The 15,589-nt window shown below is 36.2% G+C and overlaps 1 protein-coding gene across 1 annotated transcript in view; it reads right to left on the bottom strand.

Annotated features, from left to right (window-relative positions):
* Nucleotides 1–15,589, bottom strand: part of ZFAT (zinc finger and AT-hook domain containing) — an 86,881-nt gene that overhangs the window by 9,006 nt on the left and 62,286 nt on the right. The window contains exons 12-15 of the mRNA XM_032182854.1: nucleotides 13,094–13,232; nucleotides 7,972–8,090; nucleotides 6,130–6,256; nucleotides 4,582–4,712 (exon numbers count right to left, since the gene is read on the bottom strand). Of these exons, the coding sequence (XP_032038745.1) occupies nucleotides 4,582–4,712; nucleotides 6,130–6,256; nucleotides 7,972–8,090; nucleotides 13,094–13,232 (516 nt within the window). The remainder of the gene's footprint in view (nucleotides 1–4,581; nucleotides 4,713–6,129; nucleotides 6,257–7,971; nucleotides 8,091–13,093; nucleotides 13,233–15,589) is intronic.

The raw sequence follows: 15,589 nt of genomic DNA on the forward strand, positions 1-15,589 counted from the left end.
TAAATAAATACCACCACTAGCTGTAGTGATCCAGACTGAATTACTATTAACTAAAATGGATTCAAACTGACAAGATTACACTTTTTGTGTCGTGCTGCAATCAAAGCTTCAGCGTGGATTTTTGCCAATCTCAGCCCATACTGGCAGAACTTCACACTTGGATCCTGGTATTCACTCAGGCGTGTGCGGTACTTTCCTTAGTGGCAGCATGTTTGCATGGCTGTCACACAACAGGATTTCTCCCAAATTAGATACCTAAAAGTTTAATCTTGATAATAGGGTAATATACTGGCTCTCAGGCAAGGAGGAGCTAAAGTCATTTCAAGTTCCAGACAGAACCTTTAGAAAGGCCTCAAATACATGGCATGGTCATAGCCAACACCAATTCATAATGATGAATCCTGATTCAGCCTGAGATGTTTTATTGTTACACTGTCAAAGGATTTTCTTTTATAATATCATTCCTATGAAAAACAAATATAAGGTTTCCAAAGCCAAAACTGAATATATATATATATATATATGTGTATATATATATATACATACATATATATATATATATATATATACACACACACACACACGTATATTATTTCAACACAATTCAGGAGCTGGGAGCTTCGAATGGAAAATCTGATCTCGAGTTCAGCTCAATAATAATTTGTATTCATGATCTAATAAACATGCCTTATAAAGGCGTACATCTCAGGGAAATAATTTAATAGAACACTGTAAACATGATAATGTTTCTGTCTTGTGACTTAACAGAAAGAAATTAAAAAAGGAGATATCAGTCAGAGCCAGCAAATGCACTCAACTTATAGCAGTGTACTGAGAAGGACTTAAGGACAAAAACAAAGCTTGTTTCTGCAGGCAGAAGTCTTGCATTGCCATAAAACACTCCAAGTACAGAAGACACTGCCCCTAACCCGTGTGCTCAAGGCGAAGATGGCTGTATTACTGATAGGTACATCTAGATTCATGCACAATTTTAGAAATCAAGGGCCAACAGCACTTTTATAGGTGAAAGTAAGGACAAAGTTGGAGGGAAGAAAAGGTAGACAAAGACAGTAATGATGTAGTGTGACATACAGAGCAAAAAATACTTTGAAAATATATAGTAATTTAGGATTTAGAAGAAATTTCTTGGTGCAAATACAGAAATATGAAGATAACTTATAAAGGCAGCTAAAAATGAGAGATGAAGGTGAAAAATGATGGGTTATGTATGTCCTTAAAGGAAAGAAAAAAAACACATAACAGCATAAAAACCAGAACAATAAATGTTGTTAAGAAAAAAAATGGAGCCAAGCTGCTAAGTAAGGACTCGGGGAGGCCACTGAAGAACAAGAGTGGAAATTTAGTGACAGATGATGCTGATATATTGCTGACACCCGAAATGATTTTTTTTTGTCTCACAATCCACAAGTGAAGCTGAAGGTCACAGAATAGAGTGTGGAATAAATTTTCCAGTGGGAAAGTGAAATATGAACATGTCTTACGATCACATCAAGGTTAACAATTAGGAACTCAGCATAATTAAAACCTGACAAAGTAGTAGGTACAAGTGAGTGATACCCATAGAAAGCAACCTGGTGTTAAAGAAAGAAAGAAAAGCTGTCAGTTCTAAATAGGAGAGGATTACAGTCATGCTAACGCCATTTAAGAACATTTTCCCTGAAGTTAAAAAAGGATGTGGCTATAATTCTGAAGCCATCTTCTGGTGGAAAGAGAAGAACTGGGAACAGTAACTAGAGCTGTGTAACAGGTCAAACATTTGATAAAACGTCAGTAGAAATAGAAAAAATAAATTATAATAAAAAATGTGGAATGATAATAATTAAAAAAAAAAATCTACAAAACTCCCTTCCTCTACTTCCATGAAGCCCACTAAAGGCAACTAGGAAGCCAGTCAGGTGTCAGTAGGCCTCCTGCCTCGTGATACCCCTCTGGAAAAATCACAGATCTGCACACTTCTGCACACACAAACTGACAAGTCGCAAAGGCCACAGTCATTCCAGTAGCCACAAGAAGCAAGTTGGCAGAGGAACAATGCTCAGAGCATCTAAGTAAGGCATTAGTAAAACCTGATGTAAGCAGAGGTAGCACACAATCGCTCAGCATGAGATATACTTCAGTTCTGCACCGACTGATTTTGCTTCTCTGCAACTTCAAATTGGGGAAAAACAGCATTTTATAGCAACAGGACTCAAAGCGGGAAAAGAAAATGCAGCAAAGAGATTCTGTGCTCTGAGGATTTGATATTTGATTTGACATAGGAGTGGAGCTTATACCGGGCTTACGTTAGACCAATGAAAGTCATTAACGTATACAAAGCAAGGGAAAAAGCAGTGATCAATGCTTAGCAGCTTGCAAATTCAAAGTCAGAAATATGGATTTAAAAGTGACAGACAATTAATTTGTAATATGAATATTTACTTGCAAAATGCTATCCACACATTCAGATGGTCTAACAAAGATGAAGATAGATTTTAAGATGAATCAGAAATTGATCTGATTCCATACTTGAAAGATGAAAAATTGCTGAATGTTTTAAATTATGTTGTGTTGTTGTTGTTGTTGTTTGTTTTTTTAAGCTTAACATTCCAGTATCACAAAAGTAATTTCTTCTTCACTGCTGCCACTTACCTAGGTTCCACTTTGTCCTAGACTGTTATTAGAGGGGCCTCAAAAGACACATTTTTAAGAACAGTTTTCAGTAATACTGACAGATAGAACAAACACCAATGGCTAATGCTGCATTCAACCTTTGAAACAGGTCATATATAGAAGTACAGCATACACGTTGGCAGTGACTACAGTTAAAGTTGCTTTGAAATTTGCACATAAAAAGGACTGCAACGTCTCTCCTCTTTGATGACTGAATTTACTTTCCAAATTTGGATCTTAATGAAAGAAAAATCCCATAAACTCTTACACAGTTTCTAAACAAAATACCTGCTAAGTATTGCAAAGTAACATTTGAAAATGCTTTTCCTTAAAATTCTGCCTTGTCTCCCTCAGATCTGGGTGACAATCATCTAAACACTGTCTTCACAGACTATGAACTTTCCACTTCTAGGTAGTTACCACGAATTTAATATCCACAATACTGAAAAAAAATAAATAAATACTGAACTCAAAAGTTAGTTCTGGCATTCATCACAATCACACTTTTGGTTCATTTAAATAACAAGAGCTACTTAAACTCTTCAGGAATTTAAGTCTTCTCATGTACTTTCCTTCCCTGATGCATCAACCACATTGAGTGTGGGGACCCTGAGAAATCAAAGAATGTAAACAGAATGTAGAAAGGGATAATAAACTAGGGAAATATAATGAAACTGGCAGAACAAACATAGCTTGGAGAACACAATGGGAAGAAACATAAAATGTCAGCATCAAAATTAGCAGACACCTGTGAGGAAGAAATACTGGGCTTGATGTTCATACTCAACAGCCATCTCAAATTGAAAATGATTCACCTTCACTTGGTAATTATGTGTATCTTTCCGTTCTTAATTTCTAAAATGCTTTAGTAACACTGTACATTGCAAATATCCTTAGTAAAACCTGTGCAGTACTATGTTTCAGGAATATACACACATATATTAAAGTTACTTCTACCAGTATCTTGTAAAGTTTGTCTCATTTTAAAAGGAACTATATTGCCTACACCATAATTTCTGTCACTTAATTCTTTATCAGTTGAATCCAGCATGTTTCCCATAAACAGAACCCTTGCAAAAGCCTGAAATTAACAAGTCTTTTTTTTTTTTTTTTTTTTTTTTTAGAATATTGACCTATATCATCTGGTCTCGCACAATTTCCCTGGGAACAACAAAATCAATTATGTATCTGCTCAACCAACTACAGTTCACTTGATTTTTTCTTTATCTTTCCCCAGTGTGGGTGATCACACTGACTTCTCACATAAGCAACTGCTGTTAAGGAGCATCTGTAAATCCTCTTCTCAGAGCTGTTTCATGCCTGCAAACTGCTTGTGTTGCACCCCTCATTAGAAAGACAGGAGGAACTCAAACTGAGTATAAGTTTTGTTAGCTTGACTTTAGCCCCATATTACTTTACTTTAGTACCCCGAAAGTCTCTCTAGCCACAGGACAGCACTACAACGACAAAGTGATGGTGGCTCATCACTATATAGGGTCGCATAGTTGTACACAAGCTGTAACCCTCCACACTCTTCTGTTTCTGGAAAAAGTCTGTCCCAAGGATCTCCTGACTCTTGACAGTGGGACTAAGTGATGACCCACAATACAGGTATGCTATTTTAAAAAGTCTGAAAATGCTTATATATATATTTATCCAGTCACATTTTATGTATTTATGCTGATGATTGTGTAATTTATACACAAACACACAGGTGTATAGACGTATAAATGTCTGTGCGTGTGCATATAAACATAAGTACACACAACACTGAGCCAAAATTAGTTGAGAAGAAATTCTCAACACATTATTCACAGTCATTCACAATTTAGTCCTTGCAGAACAATATGCATTTCACAACAAATATACAAAAATAAACACCGTTGTTTTGGAGAAGAGAAGAGCTCTTACCTGCTTCACCACCGTCACGGTTCCAGGTGCCATGGTAACTACAGAAGCAACTGCAGTGGCATCGTGGGTTTCCGAACCCAACTCAATGATTTGCTGCAGGATGTTTACAGCCGTTGGATCAAGTCTTTCACCTTATCAGAAAGACAGCAAGCATAAGATCATTACCGTAAAACAGCTCTAAGGGGATGTGAATCTATGTGCCAGAGACACTCTTTCCCCTCATGCTTTAACCCTGATTCACAGTTCTGTCTATAAATTTCAAACGGCTCAATAACCTGACACTTTAATAATAGATCTATGGGAGGAAAGTATTCACAAAACAAATTTGCCAGAGGAATGCATGAATCAGCAAGTGAAACCACACTGCTCATTTTTATGCCTATTTGAAAAAGATCTAAAGGAATACATTGATTAAACAAACAACGGGTACAACTCATAGCAGGAACTGTGAGTTTGGAAGCTGAGAGACTTCCTAACTGAAATTGCGAACTGAAGAATATTTGCTTGCTTTATTTTTTTCCTATATAACTGCCTTCAGACAATCTACTACTGTTTTTTATGCCTCGAGGGAATATGCCAGAAGACTGTCCTAAATTGAATGAATTAAAGTAAATTGTTCTACTTTTAAAATTACAGCCTCACGTTTAAAGTCAAAACTGTTATGTACGGCACGTTCCAGGATCTTGCTTACATTAATTTAAATATTAATAACTTAACAAAAAGTTTCTCCAGATATTTTTACTCATTTGGAATTCTCACTGATTAAAGTAAAATAATACAAGTTGTCAGTAGCATAACTGAACTGCAATGTGCTTGGAAATTCTGATAAAAATGGGAGCTTGAGAAACTTATCTGTAGTATGAACGATACAGTTCACAATTATAAAATGCAATCTTCTGATAGCCACTGCATTTATTCATACATTCAAAATATATGAACACTGATTCTAGTCTCTGATGTTTTAACACTCTCAGAAACGTGAACTTTTTTTTTCTTTTCGTCTAGTTTTTCTTATTCCTGACTTAGTAATCATGATCTAAATCCTCTCTTGTTCTTATTCAATGTGATACTGAAACAGCTTACTCTGTTTTCTGCATCATTACAATTAAGTTTGTTAGGACTGTCCTAGGAACACGGTAAATGAGCTATTCCACTGTGTTACTTCTGCAGGCTGGCTGACTTAAGCAGGAAGAAAAATGATAGCAAGGGAATTGCCATTAGATACACACCATCTACTTCGCCAAGACAGCTGATTTCACAATATATTCAATAATACAGGCAGGAAATTCCACACATCTAATAATAAAGTGCAAAGTAGATTGTGATAAGTATTAATGACTTAAGGACACAGAAATTCATAAGCAATGGTCACTTCTCATTACTTACCCTTGAAGAAAAAATATAAAACCCCCAGAAATAAGTTCTGGATGATAAATTTCATCTGTTTTAATAGTTTCACAGAATATCACATATTGTCCAGTATATTGAAAAGGATATTTATGAAAGAAATATATATTTGGTATTCCAACCCCCAAAAAGGTAATTTACCATTTTCAGAAGTATATCTAAGGTTCTGCAATGCAGCTACAGCAGCTTGAGTGCCTTGAACGTCTTCTCCAGCCTCTGTGATATGGAGATACTGAGTGGATGCTTCTTCAGAAACTTCAGCAGTTAACTTGAAAACAAAACCAAGTCAATGCATGGATAATCAGAGAATCATAGAATTGCAATTTTGTTAGCAAATTAGAGAAGAACTGAAGTTATGAGTTTAAAGGAATGAATTCTGGACAATAATTATTTTAACAAGAGTTACAGAAATCAGGGGTAAACACAATTCATGAGAAATATTATCTAGAAGTTGGGATATCATCTTAAAGTTTTATTCTTCAAGATTTTCCCCCCAAGAGTTGTTTTTAACACAGTAAATGATCTTGACTTCATTTCTGTTGCATAGTTATTTTATACTTAAGAGACTTCTGCTGTATCATGGTCTAGTAAAGACATTTTGTGCAAAATTAGGCTGTAATTCTTGTCTTTGACTTGTCTTTGCAGATCTGGTAAAATGCTTCTTACGTTTGAAAATGGTATTTTATTTTAGAAAAAAAATATCTTTTCCATAACCATGTTTTTTTCAAGACAAGCTGTTAACATGTACTTCTCCCCCGATGGGACTTTTTTATTTATAGCAGTTCCAATAGCAGAGACAGGCTCGAATCCTTGGGGCCCTCTTACTTTTTCATGTTTGGGCATCAACTGGAAGTGTGGATGTAGAACAGTTTGTGAAATGCAAATGGATACATTTTAAAATACTTGCCCTTTCATCTTTGAATAAATGTCCATACAGAACCTACTGTGATAGTTTTGAGGATTTTACCCTCTGTTCACGGATACTGAAGAGCTGTTGAACACAAACTTGCAGGATGGCCCTTCCCAATCAGGAATTATGCTTATGCTTAGGGTTAGACAGCCTGAAATCCAGAATGGGTCTTAAACTGTGGAGATCAGACAACTGCAACTCCTGGATTTCCCTGTCGCTGGACACCAACAATAGCCTAATCAAGCATACTCAGCATGCTAACTGGGATTTTTAATATAAGATCTAGATAATTCTGTGGTTTTGTCACAGCTTCTTCATCTACGGTCAACCTTGCTTTATTAGAGTAAGTTTTCATTTTAAAACGAATTGCTACCCATGTTACAGCTTAAAATGTTATGGCTGATTAAGGTAGCTGCACTACCCCACCCAAACTGAGAAAATCCAGGTGGTGGTTTGATTGTTTTATTGTTTTGCTTTGTTTTCCTGACCTAACTTCTAAAGTCTAATTTAAATTTTTAAGCTCTGATCTTAATCATTGATATCATGACTCCAACATGCTTTGGACTGAAACTAGAAACACAGACTAAATGGTGGAAGACTTACTCTCTATAATACCATTTAATATAATTAAATATTTCATATAATACCATCTTTTAGCTGATTAACTTACAAATTCAGGTCTAACATTCCATATTCCAACATTGTCTGGACCAAGTCATAAGTTTCTTTCATTAATTCAGTATAACCTCACAGCTTCGTGTATCTTTGAACTAATATCAATGAATATTTGGCATATAGTAAAGACACTGAGTTTTTTCAGTTTTGTGATTTTTTGCTAAAACTTTTGCTCTTTGTGCAGCAGAGGACTATAGCCCTCCAACATTGTTACTCTTACCAGTTATGAAATCAGTCAAGATTAAGTGACCACAGTGTATGCATTCAAAATGGAGATGAGATACCACATGACCTCCTGATGTTATATAGAGTCAAGAATACGTTTTTGAATATTTCTTAACTTTCTCTACATCACTTTTTAAAATCTTAAGGCCAAAGCCATGGCAACTGTGCTTTACCTCCCACTTTGTCTCCCCGTCGTGCTCCACCAGCTTCATGCCATGCTTGTTCTTAAGATGTCTGTTGAATTCCCATTTTGTACCATATACAAAACTGCAAACAGGACACTTAATGCCACCTACAAGGAAACAAAAATAAATCCTTTGATTATTTTTATATCAAGTATTTTTCAAGGCAGTAAAGACCCATTTGTAAAGGAAAAAAAAAATCAAAAAAAAAAAAAAAACAAAGTAGGTGTACTCTTACAGAGCTTAAAAGACAAGTTTGGATGATGGAATTTTGGTAATAGAGGGAGTCTGGAGAAACTCAACTATCTGGAAAGTTTTGGCAATCCTGCTTCCCTGCCTGCATGCTTCCCTGTGATGGATGCAAAGTTGAAGGAATGCTCTTCCCCCATCTTTCCCTCCCTCTACAACTCTCTCCCTAGGAAACCTCTACTACACACCAAACAGAAAGGAGCAGGAACATGCAGCTACCTGCATCAGTCTGAGATACTGTCTCATTTCTATAATTAGGTCCACATAGAAGGTATTGGTTTTCAAGTCTATCGAACTAGATGCCAGACTGCAACAGAAAGAACTTAAATTGCAAAGTAAATAATAACTTATCTCCTGGGCAAGAACTTGTGCTTGCTAGCTGTTGCTTTGCTAACAAAAGCCATTTTCCAAGGGAAAAGTTTTTCCAATGAATGACAAAGTACTTAAGTTTGATTGACCTCAGCCCATTCTTTGGTTTGGCCACAAGCAAACTCACTGTAAAACTAGGGGATGTTTCAGCCTGTGCAGAATCATTCCCACACTCGTGATTCTGCTTGAAACTCAGACTAAGCAGCACTCACAGAGATGACTCCAAGTTTCCAAGGAAAATGTCTTTAAAGACCAAGGGTGCCTATGACTCATATTCTGCTTCAGGCCCAACACAAACAACACCTATCACACGTGTTAAATAAATATAAACAAATACTTTGGTACTTTGAATACTCTTTTATTTCAAATCATAGAGTTCCTTAGAGACTGTTTTTAATATTTGCTCCATTACACATCACTGCAGCTTCAAATGTAAATTGTATGCATATTCAAAAAATCTAGAGGACTGGGATCTTGAAGCTTTAGGTTTAAATATTGATTCCCTGGTGTCTTAAAAAGCCCTGGTCTGATGGCCTTCAGGATCCAACCCCAAACCATAGCACCATTTTACTCTTTCAGTAAGTGCTGGTGGTTTTTTTTTTTTTTTTTTTTTTTTTTTTGCAAGTGCTTATAAACAACAGTGAAATCTTAATATTTAACATGCACAGCAGAGAAATATTTTCATGATTTTGAAAAAAAAAAAAAAAGTATCTCCTTGAAGACCATTGTTCTAGCTTTCTCAAGTTTCAAGCAAAATTAAGTTTTCTGGCATGTTGTTAAAGCAAACCAGGAAGAGTTAACAACATGCCATCTGCACCCAACTATCTTTGCTTTTTAGGGTTTCTGCTGTTTACATTAACATACAGAACTGTAAACCTAGACTTTCTGCTTACCTACAAAGTGATAAATAGCATGAATTTAGCACGATGGTTAGTAAGTGTGCATCAGTACAGATTAAAGGACAAAAGAAAAACAAAAACCAAGCATGATGAAACCGTAAGTGTTCAGATTTATACACTAGATTTAAAAGCCTCTACTTCTTTTTCTTATGGAAGTCATTTGGTCAAATGTCAGATCTTGGTTTCTTCACCAGATGGCAAGTGATGGCTCTTACCCATCATGTTCAAATGCTTCAAACATACTCACATAAGCTGGTTATAAACCGAGTTCTCATTGCACATAGTCTTTTATGAATAAGGCGATTAGAAAAATCATTTGGTTTTACAGTAATGGAAATTTACCATTTGGCATTCTACCAGGTGAAAAGAAACTTTCTATTTTGGTAAAACAGAAGATCACTACCCTCCATTACAAGGGTGTTTCCACTGACACTTATTATTCCTCTAGGATTTCCCGTCTTTGCTCTCCATCTAGTGCAAGTCTTTACCAGACTTCACTATTACAGCAGATGTTCAATACTCAGTCCCTGAACAATACTAAAAAAGTTTCTCCGTTAGTGGGCGTAAAATTCTGCAGATCACAAAAGCAAAATACCTTGGTTCAGATTAGGACAAAGATACTATCAGTTAGAGAAAATGAAGTGAAATACTCATTCCACGCTAATCTGTATTATTAGAAAAAACACCATTGTAAAAGAGAGGACTTGCCCACATTATTTGATACTGCAACTGTTATAACAATACACCAGATTAATTAAAGCTGCCACTTTTGTTACTGTGACTTCAATTAAAGAAGAACTCTGGAAGCATAGAATCAAACTGATAATATGTAACTCTGTATCAGCACATTGGTATCAAAGCTCAGGAAAATTAATTTTCACACAATTCTTTAAAATTAATTGGCAATGTATAGAGAGCCGATAAATGACACACCTTATCTACATTTCATACCAAATCTGATGTGTGCATTACTGTGTTGCAGACAAATATTATACAGCTTATGCCTACCATTTTCTTAAGACAGCTGCTACTGTCTGCTAGAGTGGTGGCAGTGGCATAATAGAACACAGAGGCCACAAATGGATCATGCGTACATGCTGCACAAGTTGCTACATGAACAAAAGCAGAAAAACTTCTTCCAGAGAATGTAAAGCAAGTGATGGCAGTGAAAATAAGTAACAAGAAAATAAACAATTTGTAGAAAAAAAATGTATGTGACTGGCCCAGTACTAGAGAGCAAATTAGACTAAAAACGGAAGCTATCAAATGAGCAAGTAGGCAGAACCTTGCAAAAAAATTAGCAAGGGAATACCTGCATAACAGTTATCCCCTATGCACACTGCATCAAATTCTTACAGTATATATTTTTCTTTGTTATTTTAAAATACCAAAATAAATGTCATTTTCATGTTATTTTCATTTCATGTGAAATGAAATTTCACATTTTCATTTAAGTGAAATGTCATTTCACTTAAACAAAACAAAACACCACCCCACCAAGGAATTTTTCTCATCCTGACTGATCCTAATCTCTAACATAACCCAGAAGAGCAATACTGCTGCCTGTCCCTTCTTCTATTCTTTGAGCACTCCAGGAATCTAGAGCAGAAGCGAGCAGTTTACACTCCTGCAGGTGTTTCCAATAGAGGTATTTGGAATGTCTGCAATGCAGTCAGTCATATACCAGGTGATGAGAGTGGAAAATAAAAGATGAGCACATCTGAGATAATTCACTCTGGGCTCAGTAATTCAGAAGAGGCAGAACACAAGAAGATGAATAGGGATAGACAGTTTTCATTAGGTGCTAATCTTTGTTAGTTTCCCTTCTCAATTTGTTTCCAAACCCATCCATTCGCAGGTTCTCCTGCCTTTTCTTGTTTGTCTACAGTCCTTTAATTTCAAAGGACTTGTTTAATACTGGGTCTGAATGGTCTTTTTCCCTTATATGAATACATGAATAATTTTCTAAAATTGCTTTCAGGTCTATGAATATGGTAAATTGAAACTTGATAGAGGCTAGTTAGGTGGCAGGTTGCAACTGCTGAACCAAGCAGCTCAGAAACACGTACCTTGTCATTCTGCATAATACATCCACATTGATCTGTTTGTGCTGTGACCCAGATTCAGAAGATATTATCCCAAAATCAGGAAAAATTTTATTAACTTCAGTTGCATTCGTGTATATCAACTCCAAATGCAAATCCCAATTAACTCAGTCTCCCAAAAGGAACATTCTTTTCCCCAGTGTGATACCACAACATTTTAGAAAAAAGAGTCATCTTTTTACATTCTGATAACAAATCTGCAGGTCTCCCATTTTTATTTTTAGTCCACAGGTAAGACTCCACACAATGGGTCACATATTAGGAAATGGAGCTGGCAAGGGTGGTTGGATGGAGGAAACGTGCAGCCACTAGCATGGCTTTCTTCATGACAGAGCTAAGGTAAGAAGTACAGGCCTGGTAGCTACTACATGGGCTTGAAGCCCCTTTACTGTCCTTATACCCTACACAGCAGGTCAGTATCTGGAAAGCAAGCACTGAACTAGTGGTAGTACAAGAAATATGAATACTCTGTAGGGAAAGGAAGAGAAAGAAGGATGCAAAGTCAAAGATGACAATGTCTACCACAGAAAAAAATTAAAGGCTGTTCCCTTTAATCTCATTCCAATGTCTTCATTATCAGAAAACTCCTTCATTCTCAACTTTAATTATTTCCCACTGAAATGAAAAAACTGTATTTTCAGAAGTGCAGTTATCTGGCTCCCAAAAGGGAAAAGAAAACTTAATATATGATTAATTTTATTTGTTCAAAAACATTGTTAATACAAAATTAAGGGTCATATTTATAGAATTCAATCTATGGACAAATAATTCCTTTCACTGCTCAGAAATTTGGTAAGTTAAACAAAGTTCTGGAAACTGCAGAATTCTGCTTTTGCCAACCCTACTACAGAACAGTGATTTTGCATACTGACCAAGTAGATACTACATCTTTGAAACAACTGCAGGTTCTCCAAAGACCTTCTCCATCTGTGAAAATAATTGTGAAATTCTACAACACATTTCTGCTCAGAAATTAACAGACAAAGATGTACTATAAGTTAATTCTGATTTCAGAATTCCTGAAAATTTCTTTTTTTTTTTATTGAAAAGAAAAAAGAAAAACATCTTCCAAAGAAGCAAAGTAATAAAATCAACTCTACCAAGCACTAAAATATTTTCAACACAATTTTATATTTTATTTGGCTTTCCATCTTCACCACCAGGCATGAGAACTGAAGAAGTTTTGTGCTTCATGAACTGCTAAGTATATTTTACACTCAAAAAAGTATCTGACTGCAGAGTCAATCATTTGCTTTGGTTCATCTGCCCAGTGAAAAGCAGCAAAACTACTTAAGGGAAGCGGACAACCAGCACGCTTTCTTTACCTGCACTCAGACACTGCAAGGAATGAGTTTCAGAATTACTAGAAAGTAATAATGATTTATAGCGTAACACCCAATAAAGAGGAACACATATCCTGCAAAAGCTTGTATTTAAATCAAGTTTGCTTCAGCAAAAAACAATAACAAGTCCTATATAGGGGAGATATACCTTGTTGGAGAAGGGCTTCTGCTGCAGGCTCCCCAGAACCTACGTTTACATACTCCTCATTAGGATGCTTTCTGTTGTAATGCCTCTTCAAGGACCCAGATATGTTGCAGGAATAGTGGCAGTGTGCACAACGGAAAGGCTAGGAGCAAAAAGGAAAACATTAGAAAGCATTTCTTGACTTCTTAGGGAAAAAGGTCTAAGCCACGATGTTTAGATCCAAAGAAACCCTGCTGAGTTCCAGATTGGGCATTTTCCAAGGAGACCTTCCAAAATTAAACGTAAATGGAAGTTGTAAATAAATCTTACCTAGAATTTAGTACTTGTCATTATATGCAGAGCACCACATATTGTCAGGATTATAAGATTAGTACTTACTTTTCATAATTCAATAAACTGCATATTTTCATAATTGATGATCTGACCATGCAGAGACTTTTGACTACAAGTAAATGACTCAGCTGCCATGAGCAAAGTAACTTGTTTGAAAAGAGGGAGTGAGAGAACTAAAATAAATGAAGGTACAATGTGACTGTGCACCCAAACAGACACCCACAGATGACAAAGTTGATCGCTTCCCTTTCCTTTCCTGCTCTCTTCAACATGCTTGCAACTACTTCCCTTTCATTGGCACTCATATTCATACTACCAGAGAAGCACAGAATCACTCAGGTTGGAAAAGCCCTCTAAGATCAGATGCTGGTCCAACCTCTAACCTAGCACTGACAAGCAGTACTGACTTAGTGGTATGAATTAAGTTTGGGGATATAAATTAATTAATTTTTAAGAACATGTCTCCCTCCTACTGACAACAACAGACATTGCTAAAGAAAACATTTAGGAAAACAAGCTCTTGTGCCTAAAGCTAGCCTTTGAGGAGCTACTGAGTGAAATAGGTAACTGTTACAGGAGGCTGGGCAGAACCATTTCAGGCCTGAAACAGAACAAGGACATTGACTGAAGTCCTTCAGGGAAAGTAATGGTCCTCACAATGGGATGCAAAATGCTTCATGCACAGCAACCAGACCCACCCAAATGTAGTCATCAGGAAACAGCTGGTACAGGAATGCTTATTATGAAGCTGAATTTAAAGCTGGGAAGTGTCTGCTGTGTGGGCCTACTGGCCAGAATGTTCTGCTGAGGTTATTGCTCGTGAACTTCCTTCAGGCTCCAAGCAGAAGGAATACAGAAGAAAACTGGTGTTCAGATTCCCTTAACCTTAAAATTTAGAGTGTACTGTAACACTCAGCTATTCATTTTTTCAGAATCATCCAGACGCACTGGTTTGCTCTTGTACCAGCTGTAACTCACTTGCATGTACCGCGTGTTATCTGCTAATGGACAGTAGGCCTGCAAATTCCTGGCACAGTAGGGATGGGCAGCATTTTTTTCTTTAATCTGGTTTTGTAGAGTTGAAGGCACAATCCCTATATCTTTGTGCAAACAGAACCCTTTAGTATACATAATGCACACAATAAACATGATGAATATACTGAATTGTATTAATTCCAGCAGTGGATGTGGTCTCACTGGTCTTGAAGATGATTAAATAAGTACAGAAAAACTTGCTTTGGGGCAAGTTGTACCATGGATATATATCTATTTGTGTTGGCTAATGATTCTAATTAGTTCTTTAGAAGTATTCAGAATAATCAGCCTTTTAAATTCAATTCAGTTATTTCAAACATGTCTAATGGTAATGAAAGGTCTGAACAACATGCAGTCTTTTATCCTATCTGGAAGGCAACTAATTACGATTACTTCACACAGTTCATGTAAGTGCAGAGTAAGAAATATGACAAGAAACAAATAAACATGGGGAAATCTCATCTGTGGCAGATAAATCTTTCCCAGACTTCTATTGTTGCCCATGACTATTCCAGTTTCACCACTTTCTGCAACTTTCATAAGTGTCTCCAAGCCCTAATGGAAAAGGGCTGTTTTCTGAATGTCCTGTTGATTCCTTTGAGCTGTATGATACTGGAGCAACAGCAGCAACTTCACGGCACTACGGCTATCTACAGTGCAAACTGATGGAGCTTGATAGAAAAAATTGCTAAAATGTCAAATGACAATATTCTTGACAATAAAAATTATCTGAATGTATCTTACAAAGCTGCCCAATATTGATATTGCAATAAATCTGTCTAAAAGAATGAGTGCCAGAATTTGAGAACAGTAAAAAAAAAAAAAAAAAAAAAAAAAAAGAAGCAATTTAGAGAAATTAATGAATGATACATCTGAATGGATGTTCTCTGAAACAGTCTGCAATTTTAATATTTGTGAGAATACGCTAAATGATGAAGCGTATGTTGATTAGAAATGCTCTTTTCAAAAGAGGTTTTTAAAAAACACTCGACTAAAGGTACACTAAATGCTGAGAGACACACCAAACAAATTGCTTTTTTTTTTTAACTGACCAAAAAAATACACTGAAGTCGTGTAACAGCAGCACTTTTAATAATGTGGCAAGCATTAGTAAATGGTACGTATGAGCAA

This window comes from Aythya fuligula, chromosome 2 (genome assembly GCF_009819795.1).
Source record: "Aythya fuligula isolate bAytFul2 chromosome 2, bAytFul2.pri, whole genome shotgun sequence".
Taxonomy (NCBI): Eukaryota; Metazoa; Chordata; class Aves; order Anseriformes; family Anatidae; genus Aythya; species Aythya fuligula.